The sequence below is a fragment of the Mesoplodon densirostris genome, chromosome 7 (genome assembly GCF_025265405.1).
Source record: "Mesoplodon densirostris isolate mMesDen1 chromosome 7, mMesDen1 primary haplotype, whole genome shotgun sequence".
Classification (NCBI taxonomy): Eukaryota; Metazoa; Chordata; class Mammalia; order Artiodactyla; family Ziphiidae; genus Mesoplodon; species Mesoplodon densirostris.
The window spans coordinates 9,894,488-9,906,380 of NC_082667.1; the positions used below are offsets into that span (position 1 = coordinate 9,894,488).

Consider the following 11,893-nt stretch of genomic DNA (forward strand, 5'->3'; position numbering starts at 1 on the left):
GCCAGTGGGGCGGTGGACGGAGGGGGTCGGAGAAGAAATAGGTAGGAAGCGAAAAGCGGGGGGGGCAGGGAGGTAGACAGCGGGCTCTGCTCCTCCAAGGGGTGCAGGCCTGACTCCCGTGTCGCTGCAGCGGCCGGAGCAGCACGGTGGCACGGGGGTCACTGGTGACCCTGACTCCAGCAGGTGGGGCGAGCGTCTCCAGGTCGGTTCTGTGGGGGGAGGGGCTGAGGGGCCCCCAGAAAGAGGGAAGGCGAGAAATGCGCGCGGCTGCGTGGAGCCTGGGAACCGAGTGAGGAGCCTGGGGCCGAGGATTTGAAGGGTAGCTGCCCGTGTTGAGAGCAAACTCAAAGGTCCGCGTCAGGCTGGCGGTCGCGGCTGAATCACCCAAGCCCCCCAACCCCTTGGTCCTTCCTGAAAAATGGGCTGATTCGCAGTTCCAGCTGTGAGGATGAACCTCAGGGAGCTTCGAGGAGTTTCTTGCCGAAGAAGCCACATAGCGCATCCTTTGGGGGTAGATCCAGGCCCGGGCCAGGCCGAGGGGCAGTGGATGGGGGGAGGGGAAGGCAGCACCTCGGACGTGCGGCGCCCCCGGGTCCCCGCGGCCCCTAGTGCCCTCCCAGCAGCCCGTTCCCTGGTGCCTCCAGGGTTGGCCCCGCTCACCAGTCCCAGCCCCGCTACGGCCCCGCCCGGCCCCGCCCTCTCCCCACCGCTAAGGGCAGACCCGCCCGCCCGCCCCAGCCGGAGTTACAAGAGCTGCCTCCGCGCGCGGGGGCCGGGCCACTCGGAGCAGCTCCGCCGCGGGGACTGCACCGCCCGCCCTGCCGGACCCGCCCCGACCGGGGCTCGCCGCCCGCAGCAGCCGCAGCACCGCGACCTCGGGCCCCGCGCTGGCTATGGCTGTGCCCTGGGGCTGAGCGCGCAGGTAGGGGCGCCGGGCGCACCTCGGCGCAATCGGGGAACGGGACTCCGGGAACGCGCGAGGGGAGGTGGGTGGCAGGGCTTGGGCGAGGCCCCTTGGGCGGGTGTCACTGGGAAGATTCAGTTCGGCGCAAGGTGGGCAGCCCCGGGCCGCACGGGGAGGCGACGCGTAGCGCCCTGGGAGCCGAGCTCTGCCTCCGGAGTTGGGGCGCTGGTAGGGGCGCAAGTTGGGCAAAGTTGGAAAATCGCTCCGAGGCGCGCTTTGCTCCAGTCTGTCTTTCTCTCGAGGGCTGACTGTGGTCCCTGCTGCACGGCCGGGCGTCCGTTCTTGGCCTGGTGGCCCCTGTCCCACCCCCTCCTTCTCCGTGGGGCGGTGGCTCAGCGCGCTACTCCGTTCCTATTCCATGTTTACTGGAGAAGTTTCCGAGATCGCGGCGCGGCCCCTCGGCCCCGCCCGGCGCCCCAGCGCCCCCGCGCCGCGCACTCCCTCCGCCGCCGTCCCTCCCCGCGCCCCACACCTCCGCCCCTGACTTCGCGTCCCGGGTCCTCCCGGCCCCACCCAGTTCTGCACCACCAGCCTCTTCTTTTCTTGCTCCGGGCGGCCCCTCAGCCTCCCTCCAGCTGCCCCGCCCTAGTCTTGCCCCTCTGTGTTTCCAGCTCCAGAAAACTCCCTTCTTCCGCTGGGGCCGTTGAGCCTAGGAGTTTGCAGCTCGCCCGGCAGCGGGACGGGTGGGAGTGGGGGTGGGGGACATAATTGGGGAGATGCCTGCCCTGGGGTGGGCGGGGAGGGGGGCTGTGCCGCGGCATAGCCCTCGGGACCGCCCCTTCCCCTTCCGAGGCGGCGCTCTCTCCCCAACCCTACTCCCAAACCCGGCCGGGTGGGACAGCCCCCGCCCCAGCGCCTGGCTCGGCGCCAGCAGCCTGAGGAATGTGGTGGTTGGAGCCGGTGACTAATTCAAACCAGAACTCGGGGAGGAGTGGTGAGGGGCAAAGGGGAGGGGGGCGAAGGGTCTGGTTAGGGAGGCGGGGGCAGGAGCCCGGCTGGCGTGGGAGGAGGGCTCAGCTGCCCTCCCTGGCTGGAGCCCTCCTCTCCAGAGACGCGCTCCTGGAGAGGCGGCTGGGGGGCGAGGTCCTGCCGTGGAGTTGGAAAGGCACTGGGCTTAGGGTGTGTTCAGAGAACTGTTATGTAAGGCTTTCCCATGCAGGGAGAGGGTGTGCAGTGTGCGAGGGCCGGCCCTGCTGGCGGGCTCGGCGCCCCCTGCAGTGCCAGGGCCTTGGGAGGCGGGGGCGCAGCCCTTTGGCGTCTCTGGCCACGAGGGACACGTGGGGTCTGAGCAGGGCTGACTGTGCCCCATGCGTGGGAGGGGAGCCGAATGGGCAGACGGGGCATCTCACGGCACTAGCTGGGCCCCAGCACCACGTGGGGACAGCTCTGGCGCCTCTGCGAGTCGTGGCCACGGAGAATTGTGTGCCTTGTGGGTGTGCGCCTTTCACAGGGCGTGGCTGCCACCGAGGAGGAGGTTAGGCGCCCCCAGGGAGGCTGCCGCTGGGTGCCCTGCTCTGTGGAGTGGATTTGTGGAAAGGCAAAGTGGGATCCTCCCATGGCAGTGAGGTCCTTAGAGAATGACCTGGACTTTCGGGAAGAAAAGGGACCCAGATATTTACCTCTGGGTCCCCAGCACAGCGCTGGGCTGCCAATAATTGGTTTTGAAACAGTTTATTAGAATCCAGCCTCTGACTGCAGGGATCGCATGCCCTGTGCACAGCCTAGCACATGATAGGGATTGGGTTGATTTTGTGGGACACGGTGACACATTGGAGGGCTGCGGTAACAGGTGACGGTGAGGGATTTTGGGGAAAGGAGGGAGAGATTGAAGATGCCTTGGAAGGCATTTTAGGGCCTCCTCACCTGTAATGTGTCTAAACTCAGGGAGTAGATTCTGCTTTCATTTCCCCCCCTCTTCCCCTGCCCCCCATGAGGGAAATCCGTGGGGCAGGGTACTCACTTCCTTTCCGAGGCTGAATGGGGCAGCTTCCTTCTCCTTGGCACCCAGGGATGTTGGGTTGGGCCAGCACTTGGTGGGTGTGTGTGCAGAGTGGGGAGTAGAAGGGAGCCCCAGGATGAGGGGGTACCTCCTTGCTCTGAGCTGGGAGCTGTGGGATGAGGTAGCGGGGAGAGGACCTGGGACCATGAGAGCTGGGCTAGCAGAAGTCAAAGGGTCTGGACTATTGGCAATGGGGATTGGAGGGTGTCTGAGCCCCTCTCCAAAGCCCTGTCTTTAAAGGTTATATGCAGGGACATTGTTCAGAGAACCAGGACACAGAGGTAGCCACAGAAGTCATGTGGGGCTTAGTGCTGCAGCTGTGGGCCCACAGCAGTGATGCAGGGGTCCTGGTTTGGGCAACTTCTTGCAGAGCTAACCCCACAGAGCTGAGAACTTGTACCAGCCAGACTTGGTTGAGGGGCATGCGACTACAGGTCCAGGGCTCAAAGTGGGACCCAATAGAGTGAACCATGGGAGACCTGTGGAAGGAGAAAGCCAGCATCAGTCAAGGGCAGGGTATGGGCTGGGGGTCCCCAGGGTCACCTTAGTCCCAGGAAGGCCGTGGGTGGAGGTGCCTGGGGACCGCTGGGCTGGATTCTTAGGCTCACTTGGAATTGGCTGGCTGGCCCTGGCAGAGCACGCCACCCAGAGCCTGAGGATCTTGTTTGAGGGGTTGGGGCAAAGCTGTGGGAGTGGAGGCGTGTGTGGGGCTCTGGGGTGTGGCCATCACCTTCCTCAGGGGGACGGACAGAGAGGCAGACGGGGAGAGCTAGTCTGACTCCTGCTGGGAACTCTCCCATGCCGGCTCTGTCCTACCCCCCACACCTGGAAGCCCCAAGCTTCTCTCCCTGGAGCTGGGCTGATCAGGTACGTGTGCACACGAGGAAAGGAGGTGGCCCCTGGAGAGCGGTGAGAATGGGACGTTTCAGCTGGTGGGTGTCTGGGGCCTTCTGTTCTCCCTCTGACCCCCATGGGCTTTATCCAGGCTCCCAGGGAGCTGGCATTTCCCTGGGCTCCGACCATCCCACTGGGCTCCCAGGCCTTCCTGAGAACAAGCGGTTTCCTCCAGGCCTGGGGGAGCCCGAGGAGTTGTGAGGACCACGTTGGGGGGAGGGGGCACAGCGGGCTCAGCAGGAACGTGTTTTGATTGAACCCTTCTTCCTCCCTGCTGGCCTCAGTCCACATCCGGGGGCCCGCTGGGCTGTTGTCCTGGAGGTCTTGGGTCCGGGGTCCCTGTTTCACTGTGGCCTTGAGTCCCTGTGACCGCTAGTGTCACAGTAGAGAGATATGTGTTATTACCTATGAGAAGGCGTCTCTGGCTGTGCTCACTGGTCCTGAATGTGTCACCTCTGCTTGCCTCTGGGGTTTATAGGGCAGGGGACACCAGTGGGACTCTGTCCCAGTGGTGGAGGTTTCATGGGGGCTTCAGGGGCTGTAGGTAAGGACTCAAGTAAGTTTCTCCGTCCTGGACAGGTTCCAGGCCCTGGAATTTGTGTCCAGAGGCCCCAGGGAGGGTGAGCACAGACGTGGGAGTGAGGCTGCGCCGATCCAGGCTGAGCGAGGCGCCGCACAGGGCCGGTCTGGGAGGGGCATCCTGCCCCGTCCCCGGGGGCTGGAGCGGAGGTTCTAGGGAAGGGGAAGCGCCTGGTTTTGCGTCCTGGCCAGGCTTGGGGGGTGGCTCTTTGGCAGCTGAGCCGAGTGGCCTGGCCCCGAGCCCCTGCACTAGTGTGACCCGACCGCTGGGCGGAGAGATCCGCCTTGGTCTTGTCCAGACCCGGTGAGACAGCGAGCTCTTCTTCACCCCTTGCCCCAGTCAGGAGGACCGCCTCCCCATCCCCCATCCGCAAGCTGCTGTCTTAATCCCAGCCATCCAGGGTCAAGGCCCACTCTTCCCTGGCGAGGTGGCCAGGTGTGGGGACTGCCCGCTGGAGAATGGAAGCTGCCCCCAGTCCCTGCCACAAGGAGAGGGGAGTCCATTTTGGTCAGGGGAGGAAGAAGGAATCTCTCTCCCTGTTGGAAGCTTGAACTTGGAGCGTTGGGGCTGCGGGAGTGGGAGGGGCCAGGGGACAGAGGTGGAGAAAGGCGGCTGGGCGGAGCCCTGAGAGCGGCTGGCTGGCTGGCTGGAGTGGGGGTGGGGGGCTGCCCTGGAAGTCGAGGGGCAGGAAACTCTAGCGTGATGGTGAGGGGCCAGGGGAAGGTGCTGACGCGGAGGAGAGGGCTGGAGTGATGAGGCTGGAAAAACTTCCTCCAAGTGGGAGGTGTGGGCGGGACCAGCAGCCCTGGTAGCCTGGGAGGAGCTAGGCTGGCGCACGCGCTAGAGGGAGGCACGGAATCTGGGCACCAGGTTAACAGGTATAGGCTCCCTCCATGATGCGCAGGGCCTGGGGCTGCCCAGACAGGTGTCTGTGGTGAGCTGGGGGAGGCAGGGGCTGTGGGCCTGCTCTGAGCTGTGAGGAGGGGGGACTGAGGAGTGTGTCTGCGCGCCCGGGTTGTGTGTGCTTCCTCGTGTGTCTTTCTTTGATTGTTTCTCCAGTGCTCACGTTGCCCGTGTCTTGCAACATGTTCGTCAAATTCTCCCTGATAATTCGACCTCCCCAACACACTATCCCATTCAAGTTGAAGGTGCCCGCTGGGGGTGTGCCATCCAGAATCAGCTGACCTCAGCTGAGCTCTTGGTGCCAGCTTAGACTCTGAATATAACTACGCAGTGCTACTCCAGTTAGAACGGGGCGGGTTGTTTTCCAGACCAAGGTCTGGCGGCTGCATATGTGGAGGTCCGTTTGGAGGCTTCGGCGCTGGAAGAGAGGCGCCCCCGTATTCCTCCGTGTTCCTCTGGACCTGGGATTTCCCAGTGAGTGGAAATGTTTGCCTTGCCCTGCCGGTGCCTGTCTCTAGAGTGGGCCTGGTGCCTGCCAAGCCCCAGAAGGGGATGATTCCCTTGGTCTTCACCGGCTGGGGTCCAGAGAGTCTACAGGTGAGCTGGGTTCTGGGTGGCTCAGGATCTCTGACTCCTGGGGACACAGCGTTGATGAGCCTCAGAACCAAAAAGGCCCTCAGATCCTGGGCTCCGGGATGCCTGGGACTCTGCCCGTTCTGGGTTAGCTGTCCCCAAGCTGGGCCAGGACAAGGCTGGCGTGTGGGCAAGGAAGCTGATGGCCACTCACCCTTCCTCTTGTGCTGGTGGAGCTTGATGGGCATCACTGCTTCTTGGGGTCCCTACCCGTGCCCCTACCCAAACCTCAGCCCCTCTCTTTCTGTGTGTTTCTGTCCCTCCGAGACATCCTTCTCCCACCATGCCTGCCTCCCTCTGGATGAGCACGGAGGCCTCTCCGCCTTCCTGTGGACGTCTCTCCGCCTTCCTGTGGACGTCTCTCCAGCTCTCTGCCCCGCTCCAGTATAGGTCTCTCGGTCTCTCCCTCCCGTGTATCTCCCTTGTGCATCTTTCTCTGTGGTTTCTCATCCTCTGTGTGTGTTTATTTGTGCCTTCGTCGCTGTCCGTGGGTAAAGAGGCCTTGGCGTCAGAGAACCCCGGGCTTGTATTTCAACTGTCTCATACTCGGGCCAGTCATTTTACCTTGGGGCCTATTTCTGCACTCTAAAATAAGGATATTAATTCTTAATCACATAGGGTTGTTTGGGGAAGGAAGGGGACCCCTTGGTGCCCCAGGCATAGAACAAGCACAGTCCTGGGGCACCATAGGAGCTCTACAAAATTCTCTTTCTCTCCCCCTGGGGCAGGGGCTGGGGGTGGCAGTGGCGGTTTCTTTTAATGTGGAGCTTTCTCTTCCTTTTTTACCGCCCGCCCGGGGAGTGTTCGTGAGCCTAGACGGCCTCTCCGGGTGTGTCTCTCTTTTCTCCGAATATCTCAGCCCCTGGTCCTGGTTATAAGTGTTCACAGCTTTCCCGCTGGTGGAAGTCTCTGGCTCTGGTTGTGAGTCATCTCATTGTTCTGAGCTTGGGGACTGCTTCTCCCTGGCCTGTGTGTATGGTGGGTCGGTTTGCTCGTGTGCTGGGTGGAAGTTTCATTGCTGTCAGTGTCCTCCCCACCGTGGGTGGGTGTGCTTCCTTCTGCCTTGGAGTGCCACCTCCTACGTCCCGCCTGTGCTGGGCTTATGCACAAACTTCTGTCCCTCTGCTATGTATCTTGACTTCAGGGTTCGTGCGTGGAGGCCTTGAGGCCCGTGGGCCTGACTCTCGGGTGTGTGTATGTATCAGTTCCTGTCATCTTGACACTGACGCTGGCTGCGAGGTTGTCTTTGGCTGCTGCAGCAGTTAGGCTGGGTCCCCTCCCTGGCTGTTTTCCTACTGGCTCTTGGGCAGAAGGGGCTCTGTTTCCTGGGAGCAGTGGGAGAACATGTTCCTCTGGAGGTAGCACCTGGCGGAGACCATCTTCCTGGGGCAAAGAGTCTGTTTCCTGGGCCTTCTCCCGGATCTGCCTGGGTGTTGCCCCCAGTCTGCAGAGGTGGCATGAGCAGAGCCCTGCCGCTCTGCACATCCTCTTTGTGGTTTTGGATTGTCAGGGCAGCTTCGCTCTTCTCTAGCTGCTTCTGGCCTGAAGTACACTGTCCCTGCAGCCTCAGATGCGTGTCCTCTACCTTGAAGCTGGAGTGGCCTCACCAAATCACTCCTTTTTTGCCCTCCAGGCAGCCCTGTGTCTTAGCGGGTCTCCACTCCAGCCCCTCCCATCACGAAGGTTACTGTGAGCCAGTGTCGGGTGGACTGCAGACAGGGAGCTAGCTGTCCTGGGTTCTAGGGCCCCAACACTCCCGCATTCTCAGGGCTCTGGACCTCTCTCTCCCCATCTGTAAACAGCAGGCGGTGCTGTCCCACAGGACTTTGCAGCGGTAGAAACGTTCTGTATTTGCGCTTCTCATATGGTAGCCCTGCGTGGCTGTTGAGCTCTTGAAGCGCGGCTACTATAACCAATGGACTAAATGTTGAAGTTAAATTGACTTACATTTAAATAGCCACGCGTGGCCTCAGTTTTCTTCCACTCCGAGGGCTTATGCCACTTGACTGAATGTGCAGAATTCCCCAAAGCTCTAGAGACCCTGCTTTGGGTAGCAGCAAGGTGGAGCCCCCAGCCCCCCGGGTAGCTGGCTTCACCTGACTTGTGTGGGAGGAGAAGGAAGGCCCATCTGGGCTCAGTACAGGCCCCAGGGGTGGGCGAGATGGAGGGCTGGGACCCAAGTGCAGAAAATAGGCCCTTGCCACCGTGGCCTCGAATCCCCTATCAGCACCCCCGTGTCCGGCCAGGTCAGATGAAAGAGGAGGGGAGTCTTTCCTGGCTGTGCCAGGAGGTGAGGCCTGAGCCAGAGCAGGCGTGGTGGTTGGCAGCCCTGCCTGGCCAGGAAGCCAGCGGGTGCCCTGCCAGGGCCAACCTGTAGCCTTGGGTCCAGCGCCTCCTCTTCTCACGGGCTGTGGCCCTTTCTCTGCTCACGATGGCCTCCTCACTAGCCCCAGGGGTTGAGGCATGTGGCACATCCCTCCTGAGCCTCCCAGCTGTGCTTCCCTGGACTCCGGGGCTGGGGCTCTGTGCCGAGCAGCTGGCAGGGAAGCTCACTGCCTCTCACTGGGCCCCAGCCCCTCTGGCACCCAGGGGTCTGGCCCGTGAAGCACTTGGTCGATCGGGTTTTAGGCGTGACCCTTGGTGTGTCTGGAGCTACTGCAGCCGCAGTGACTCACTGGGGAAGGAGGGAAGGTGGGGCTGAGATGTGGGCGAGGGTGAGCTGTCTGGCTTGCTGCCCCATCGCCGCTTGCTGGCTCAGCACCAGGATGCTGGGCTGAAGAAAAGGGGCCCCGCTCAAGGAGGAAGAGGGGCGTGCCAGTGCAGTCGGTGGCTTCGGAGATCTGAGAAGCCCTCGGGTGGAAGCCCTTTCCTTCCCTGCCCTGCCTGGCTCCTTGTCTGCAGGGCTGGCTTCTCAGTGCTGGACGCCGGGGGAAGACACCATTTAAGCTCCAGCTTGCTGTTTCACTATGGGTAGGGTCAGCGGGACTTCCGGTAGGAAGGGAGGAGGTGATTTCCTCAGCTCACACCTGTGCCAACTGGCTGCCCGCTGGCCTCCTAGCCGGCACCTGTGCTGACATAAATACTGCGTGAGCGAGTGCAGGTGGTTGGCGAACAAGGTGTCTGCGGCTGTCTTCACCAGGGTGGTGATCTGCCTGACACTGGAAGTCCTAAGTGCCTATGAATTTCCACGAATCCCATCCTCAGAGGCAAACTCAGCACCTTCAAGACTCCATTTAGATTTCATTCCCCCAGAAGGCTCCCAAGCCTTCTGGAACATTCAGAGGCTAAATTGGTCACACCCAGAGCACCTTGCTCATAACTTATATCCGGGACAGGAGCTAAGTCTTTTAACTCTCCATATCTGGCACGTGGAGTGCATTCAATAAATGTTTGGAGTGAAGTTAGGTAATAGCCTGACGCAGTGTATAGTTCAGTGCTGGGCTGAGCTGTGTCCGTCCCTTGCTAGTTTTCTCGGCAGTGTCCTGTACAATGTTGGACATACAGGAGACGATCAGTATGCATGTATTTATTGATTGGTTGGCTAATTTCTGGGTGTCAGCAGGTTCAGGGAGGAGCTTTGGGCGGGTTCTCCACGATTTATAGCACCCCCCGCATGGTTTCACAGGTGTACTTCTGGGTGTCTGGAGGCTGGAGGCCTGCCTGGTGTCTTCCCCTGCGCCTCTGCAGCCGACAGTTCATCCCGTGGCTGGAGGGTGTCTTTGCTCCCTCAGTGCCCGCACCTATGGGGGCCTGGTTTCAGGGCCCAGCAGGTGCAACCAGATGCACGTCCTTGAGGCAGCACAGCTGGACCGCAGCCTCTTGGGCTTTTGGGCCGGTGCTGGGGGGCCTGGGGCTTCCATTGTTTGGCCTCTGCCTGTGGCAGGGCTCCTGGAGCTCCCAGCTGGCGAGCGTCCCCCTGGTTCTGAGGCCGGGGTTAGGGTGACCCGGAGTCACTCACCGTCGGCCACTGGGGGACGGAGGGCACCACCAGCCCTGCTTGCAGGTTGCCAGTGGCCCCCAGTACCGGAGAGTCCGAGGAGGGGTCTCGCACAGGTTAGAGCTGCAGGCCTGATGTGGCATCGGAGGAAGAGTTACAGGCTCAGAGCCCGATCATAGCTGCTGTGTCACGGTGCACCCCGGCCGGCTGGCCTCTCCGAATCTCGGTTTCCCCACCTGCACTGTGGGGGCAGTAACATCTCCTGCCTGAAGCTGTTACAAAGGACCTAATGAGAATGGGGATGTTGGGAGGCTCCGGTGGGCCAGAGCTTTTCTCACATGCTTTCTCTCGCTCCTTCAGTCCTCATGGGAATTCTTTATCATCTCCATTTTCGCAGATGAGGAAATGGAGGTTCAGAGAAGTTAAGTGACTTGGCCCGGGTCGCGCAGCCGGGCAGATGCAGAACCAGGATTGCACTCTGAGTCTGGCCTCTTCCAAACCCCCTTCCTGTGATCCCAGGCTGGAGAGTCTTGTGTGAATGGAGCTGTTGACAGTAGCAGGGTTGGGGATTTGGTTTGGCCCGGCGGGCAAAACATCCAGCCCTCTCTTGCACAGCAGCTGGTCGGGGTTTCGACAAGCCGAGTGCTGAGTGTGAGCCTGATTGTGTCCTTCTCCCTAGGCTGTGTGACCGAGATTCCCAAGAGAGAGACACTCCGAGGAGAGGAGAGGAGAGGAAGGAGGGGCGGGCTCCTGGCAAGGCATCCGCTCCTGAGCCAAGTCCTGCGAAGGTCAGTAGGAGGGAGGGTGACGAGGGCGGTGGAGGTGAGAGGATGGGGAGGGTAGAGACCCAGGAGGCACGTGCTATCGGGAGGCAGGGCCGGGGTGGGGTACAGGACGAGGGGCTGGTTGCCTCCGCTGCGGCTGTGTCCACTTTCCACCTTGGGAGCCCGCCCACAGTGGAAGCAGGCACCTCGGAGACAGTGCCCCACACCCAGGGGGATCCCTGGCTTCCCCATCCCCTCATGCCCCCACTGCCCCGTTTCCTTACCTCATCCAGATGGAGAAGGAGGAAGAGACAACCCGGGAGCTGCTGCTGCCCAACTGGCAGGGCAGCGGCTCCCACGGGCTGACCATCACCCAGAGGGACGACGGTGTCTTTGTGCAGGAGGTGATGCAGAACTCCCCTGCGGCCCGCACTGGGGTGGTCAAGGAGGGTGAGTCACCTCGGGGTGCGGGCTACTGCTGGGGCGGGGAGGGGAGGGTGCGGGAGGGAAAGGCAGGGGGCAGCACAAGCGGGTGGGTGGTTGCAGAGGGCTGGGTCCCAGTGGCATCAGGATGGCCGGTACGTAAGCCCTGCCCTCCCCTGCCCGCTCTCTATCCCTCGTTCCCTCACAGTCCTCGCAGCAGGTGGTCCTGAGGGCTGGTGGACACGCTGTCCTCTGTTCCGACGCCGCCACCCATGAGCTCTGCCACTTTGGGCGAATTAATTGGCCTCTCTGCCTCAGTTTCCTCATCTGTACAACGGGTGTTACCACACCTGCACGTCAGTCCGAGGGCCCGGCATAGAGTGGTTATGTGTTGTTTCCCCGAGACCCTGGGTGGTCTTACCCGCTTCCTGCTCCTCCCTGCTCAGGGGACCAGATTGTTGGTGCCACCATCTACTTTGACAACCTGCAGTCAGGAGAGGTGACCCAGCTGCTGAACACCATGGGGCACCACACCGTGGGCCTGAAGCTGCATCGCAAGGGGGACCATTCCCCTGAGCCTGGCCAGACCTGGACCCACGAAGTCTTCAGCTCCCACAGCTCTGAAGTGGTTCTGGTGAGTGCCTGGCTGGCCGGCCATGCCCTTAGCTCCCCCGACCACGCCGACGGGCCGGTCCCCCTTCCTGAGCCTCTGTCCGCCCACTGGACCTTGCTCGCTTGTCCTTCCTGGCTTCTCTCCTGCTCTCACCCTCTGCTCTCTGTAGAGCCAGGCTGTTTC

General features: G+C 61.9%; 1 protein-coding gene across 6 annotated transcripts in view; it reads left to right on the forward strand.

Annotated features, from left to right (window-relative positions):
• The first annotated feature begins 774 nt into the window (after positions 1 to 774).
• Positions 775 to 11,893, forward strand: part of AHNAK (AHNAK nucleoprotein) — a 92,247-nt gene continuing 81,128 nt past the window's right edge. For all 6 annotated transcript variants that reach the window (XM_060103212.1, XM_060103211.1, XM_060103213.1 and 3 more), the window contains exons 1-4: positions 775 to 922; positions 10,590 to 10,698; positions 10,968 to 11,124; positions 11,544 to 11,731. In XM_060103212.1, coding sequence (XP_059959195.1) covers positions 10,968 to 11,124; positions 11,544 to 11,731 — 345 coding nt within the window. In that variant the 5' untranslated portion in view covers positions 775 to 922; positions 10,590 to 10,698. The remainder of the gene's footprint in view (positions 923 to 10,589; positions 10,699 to 10,967; positions 11,125 to 11,543; positions 11,732 to 11,893) is intronic.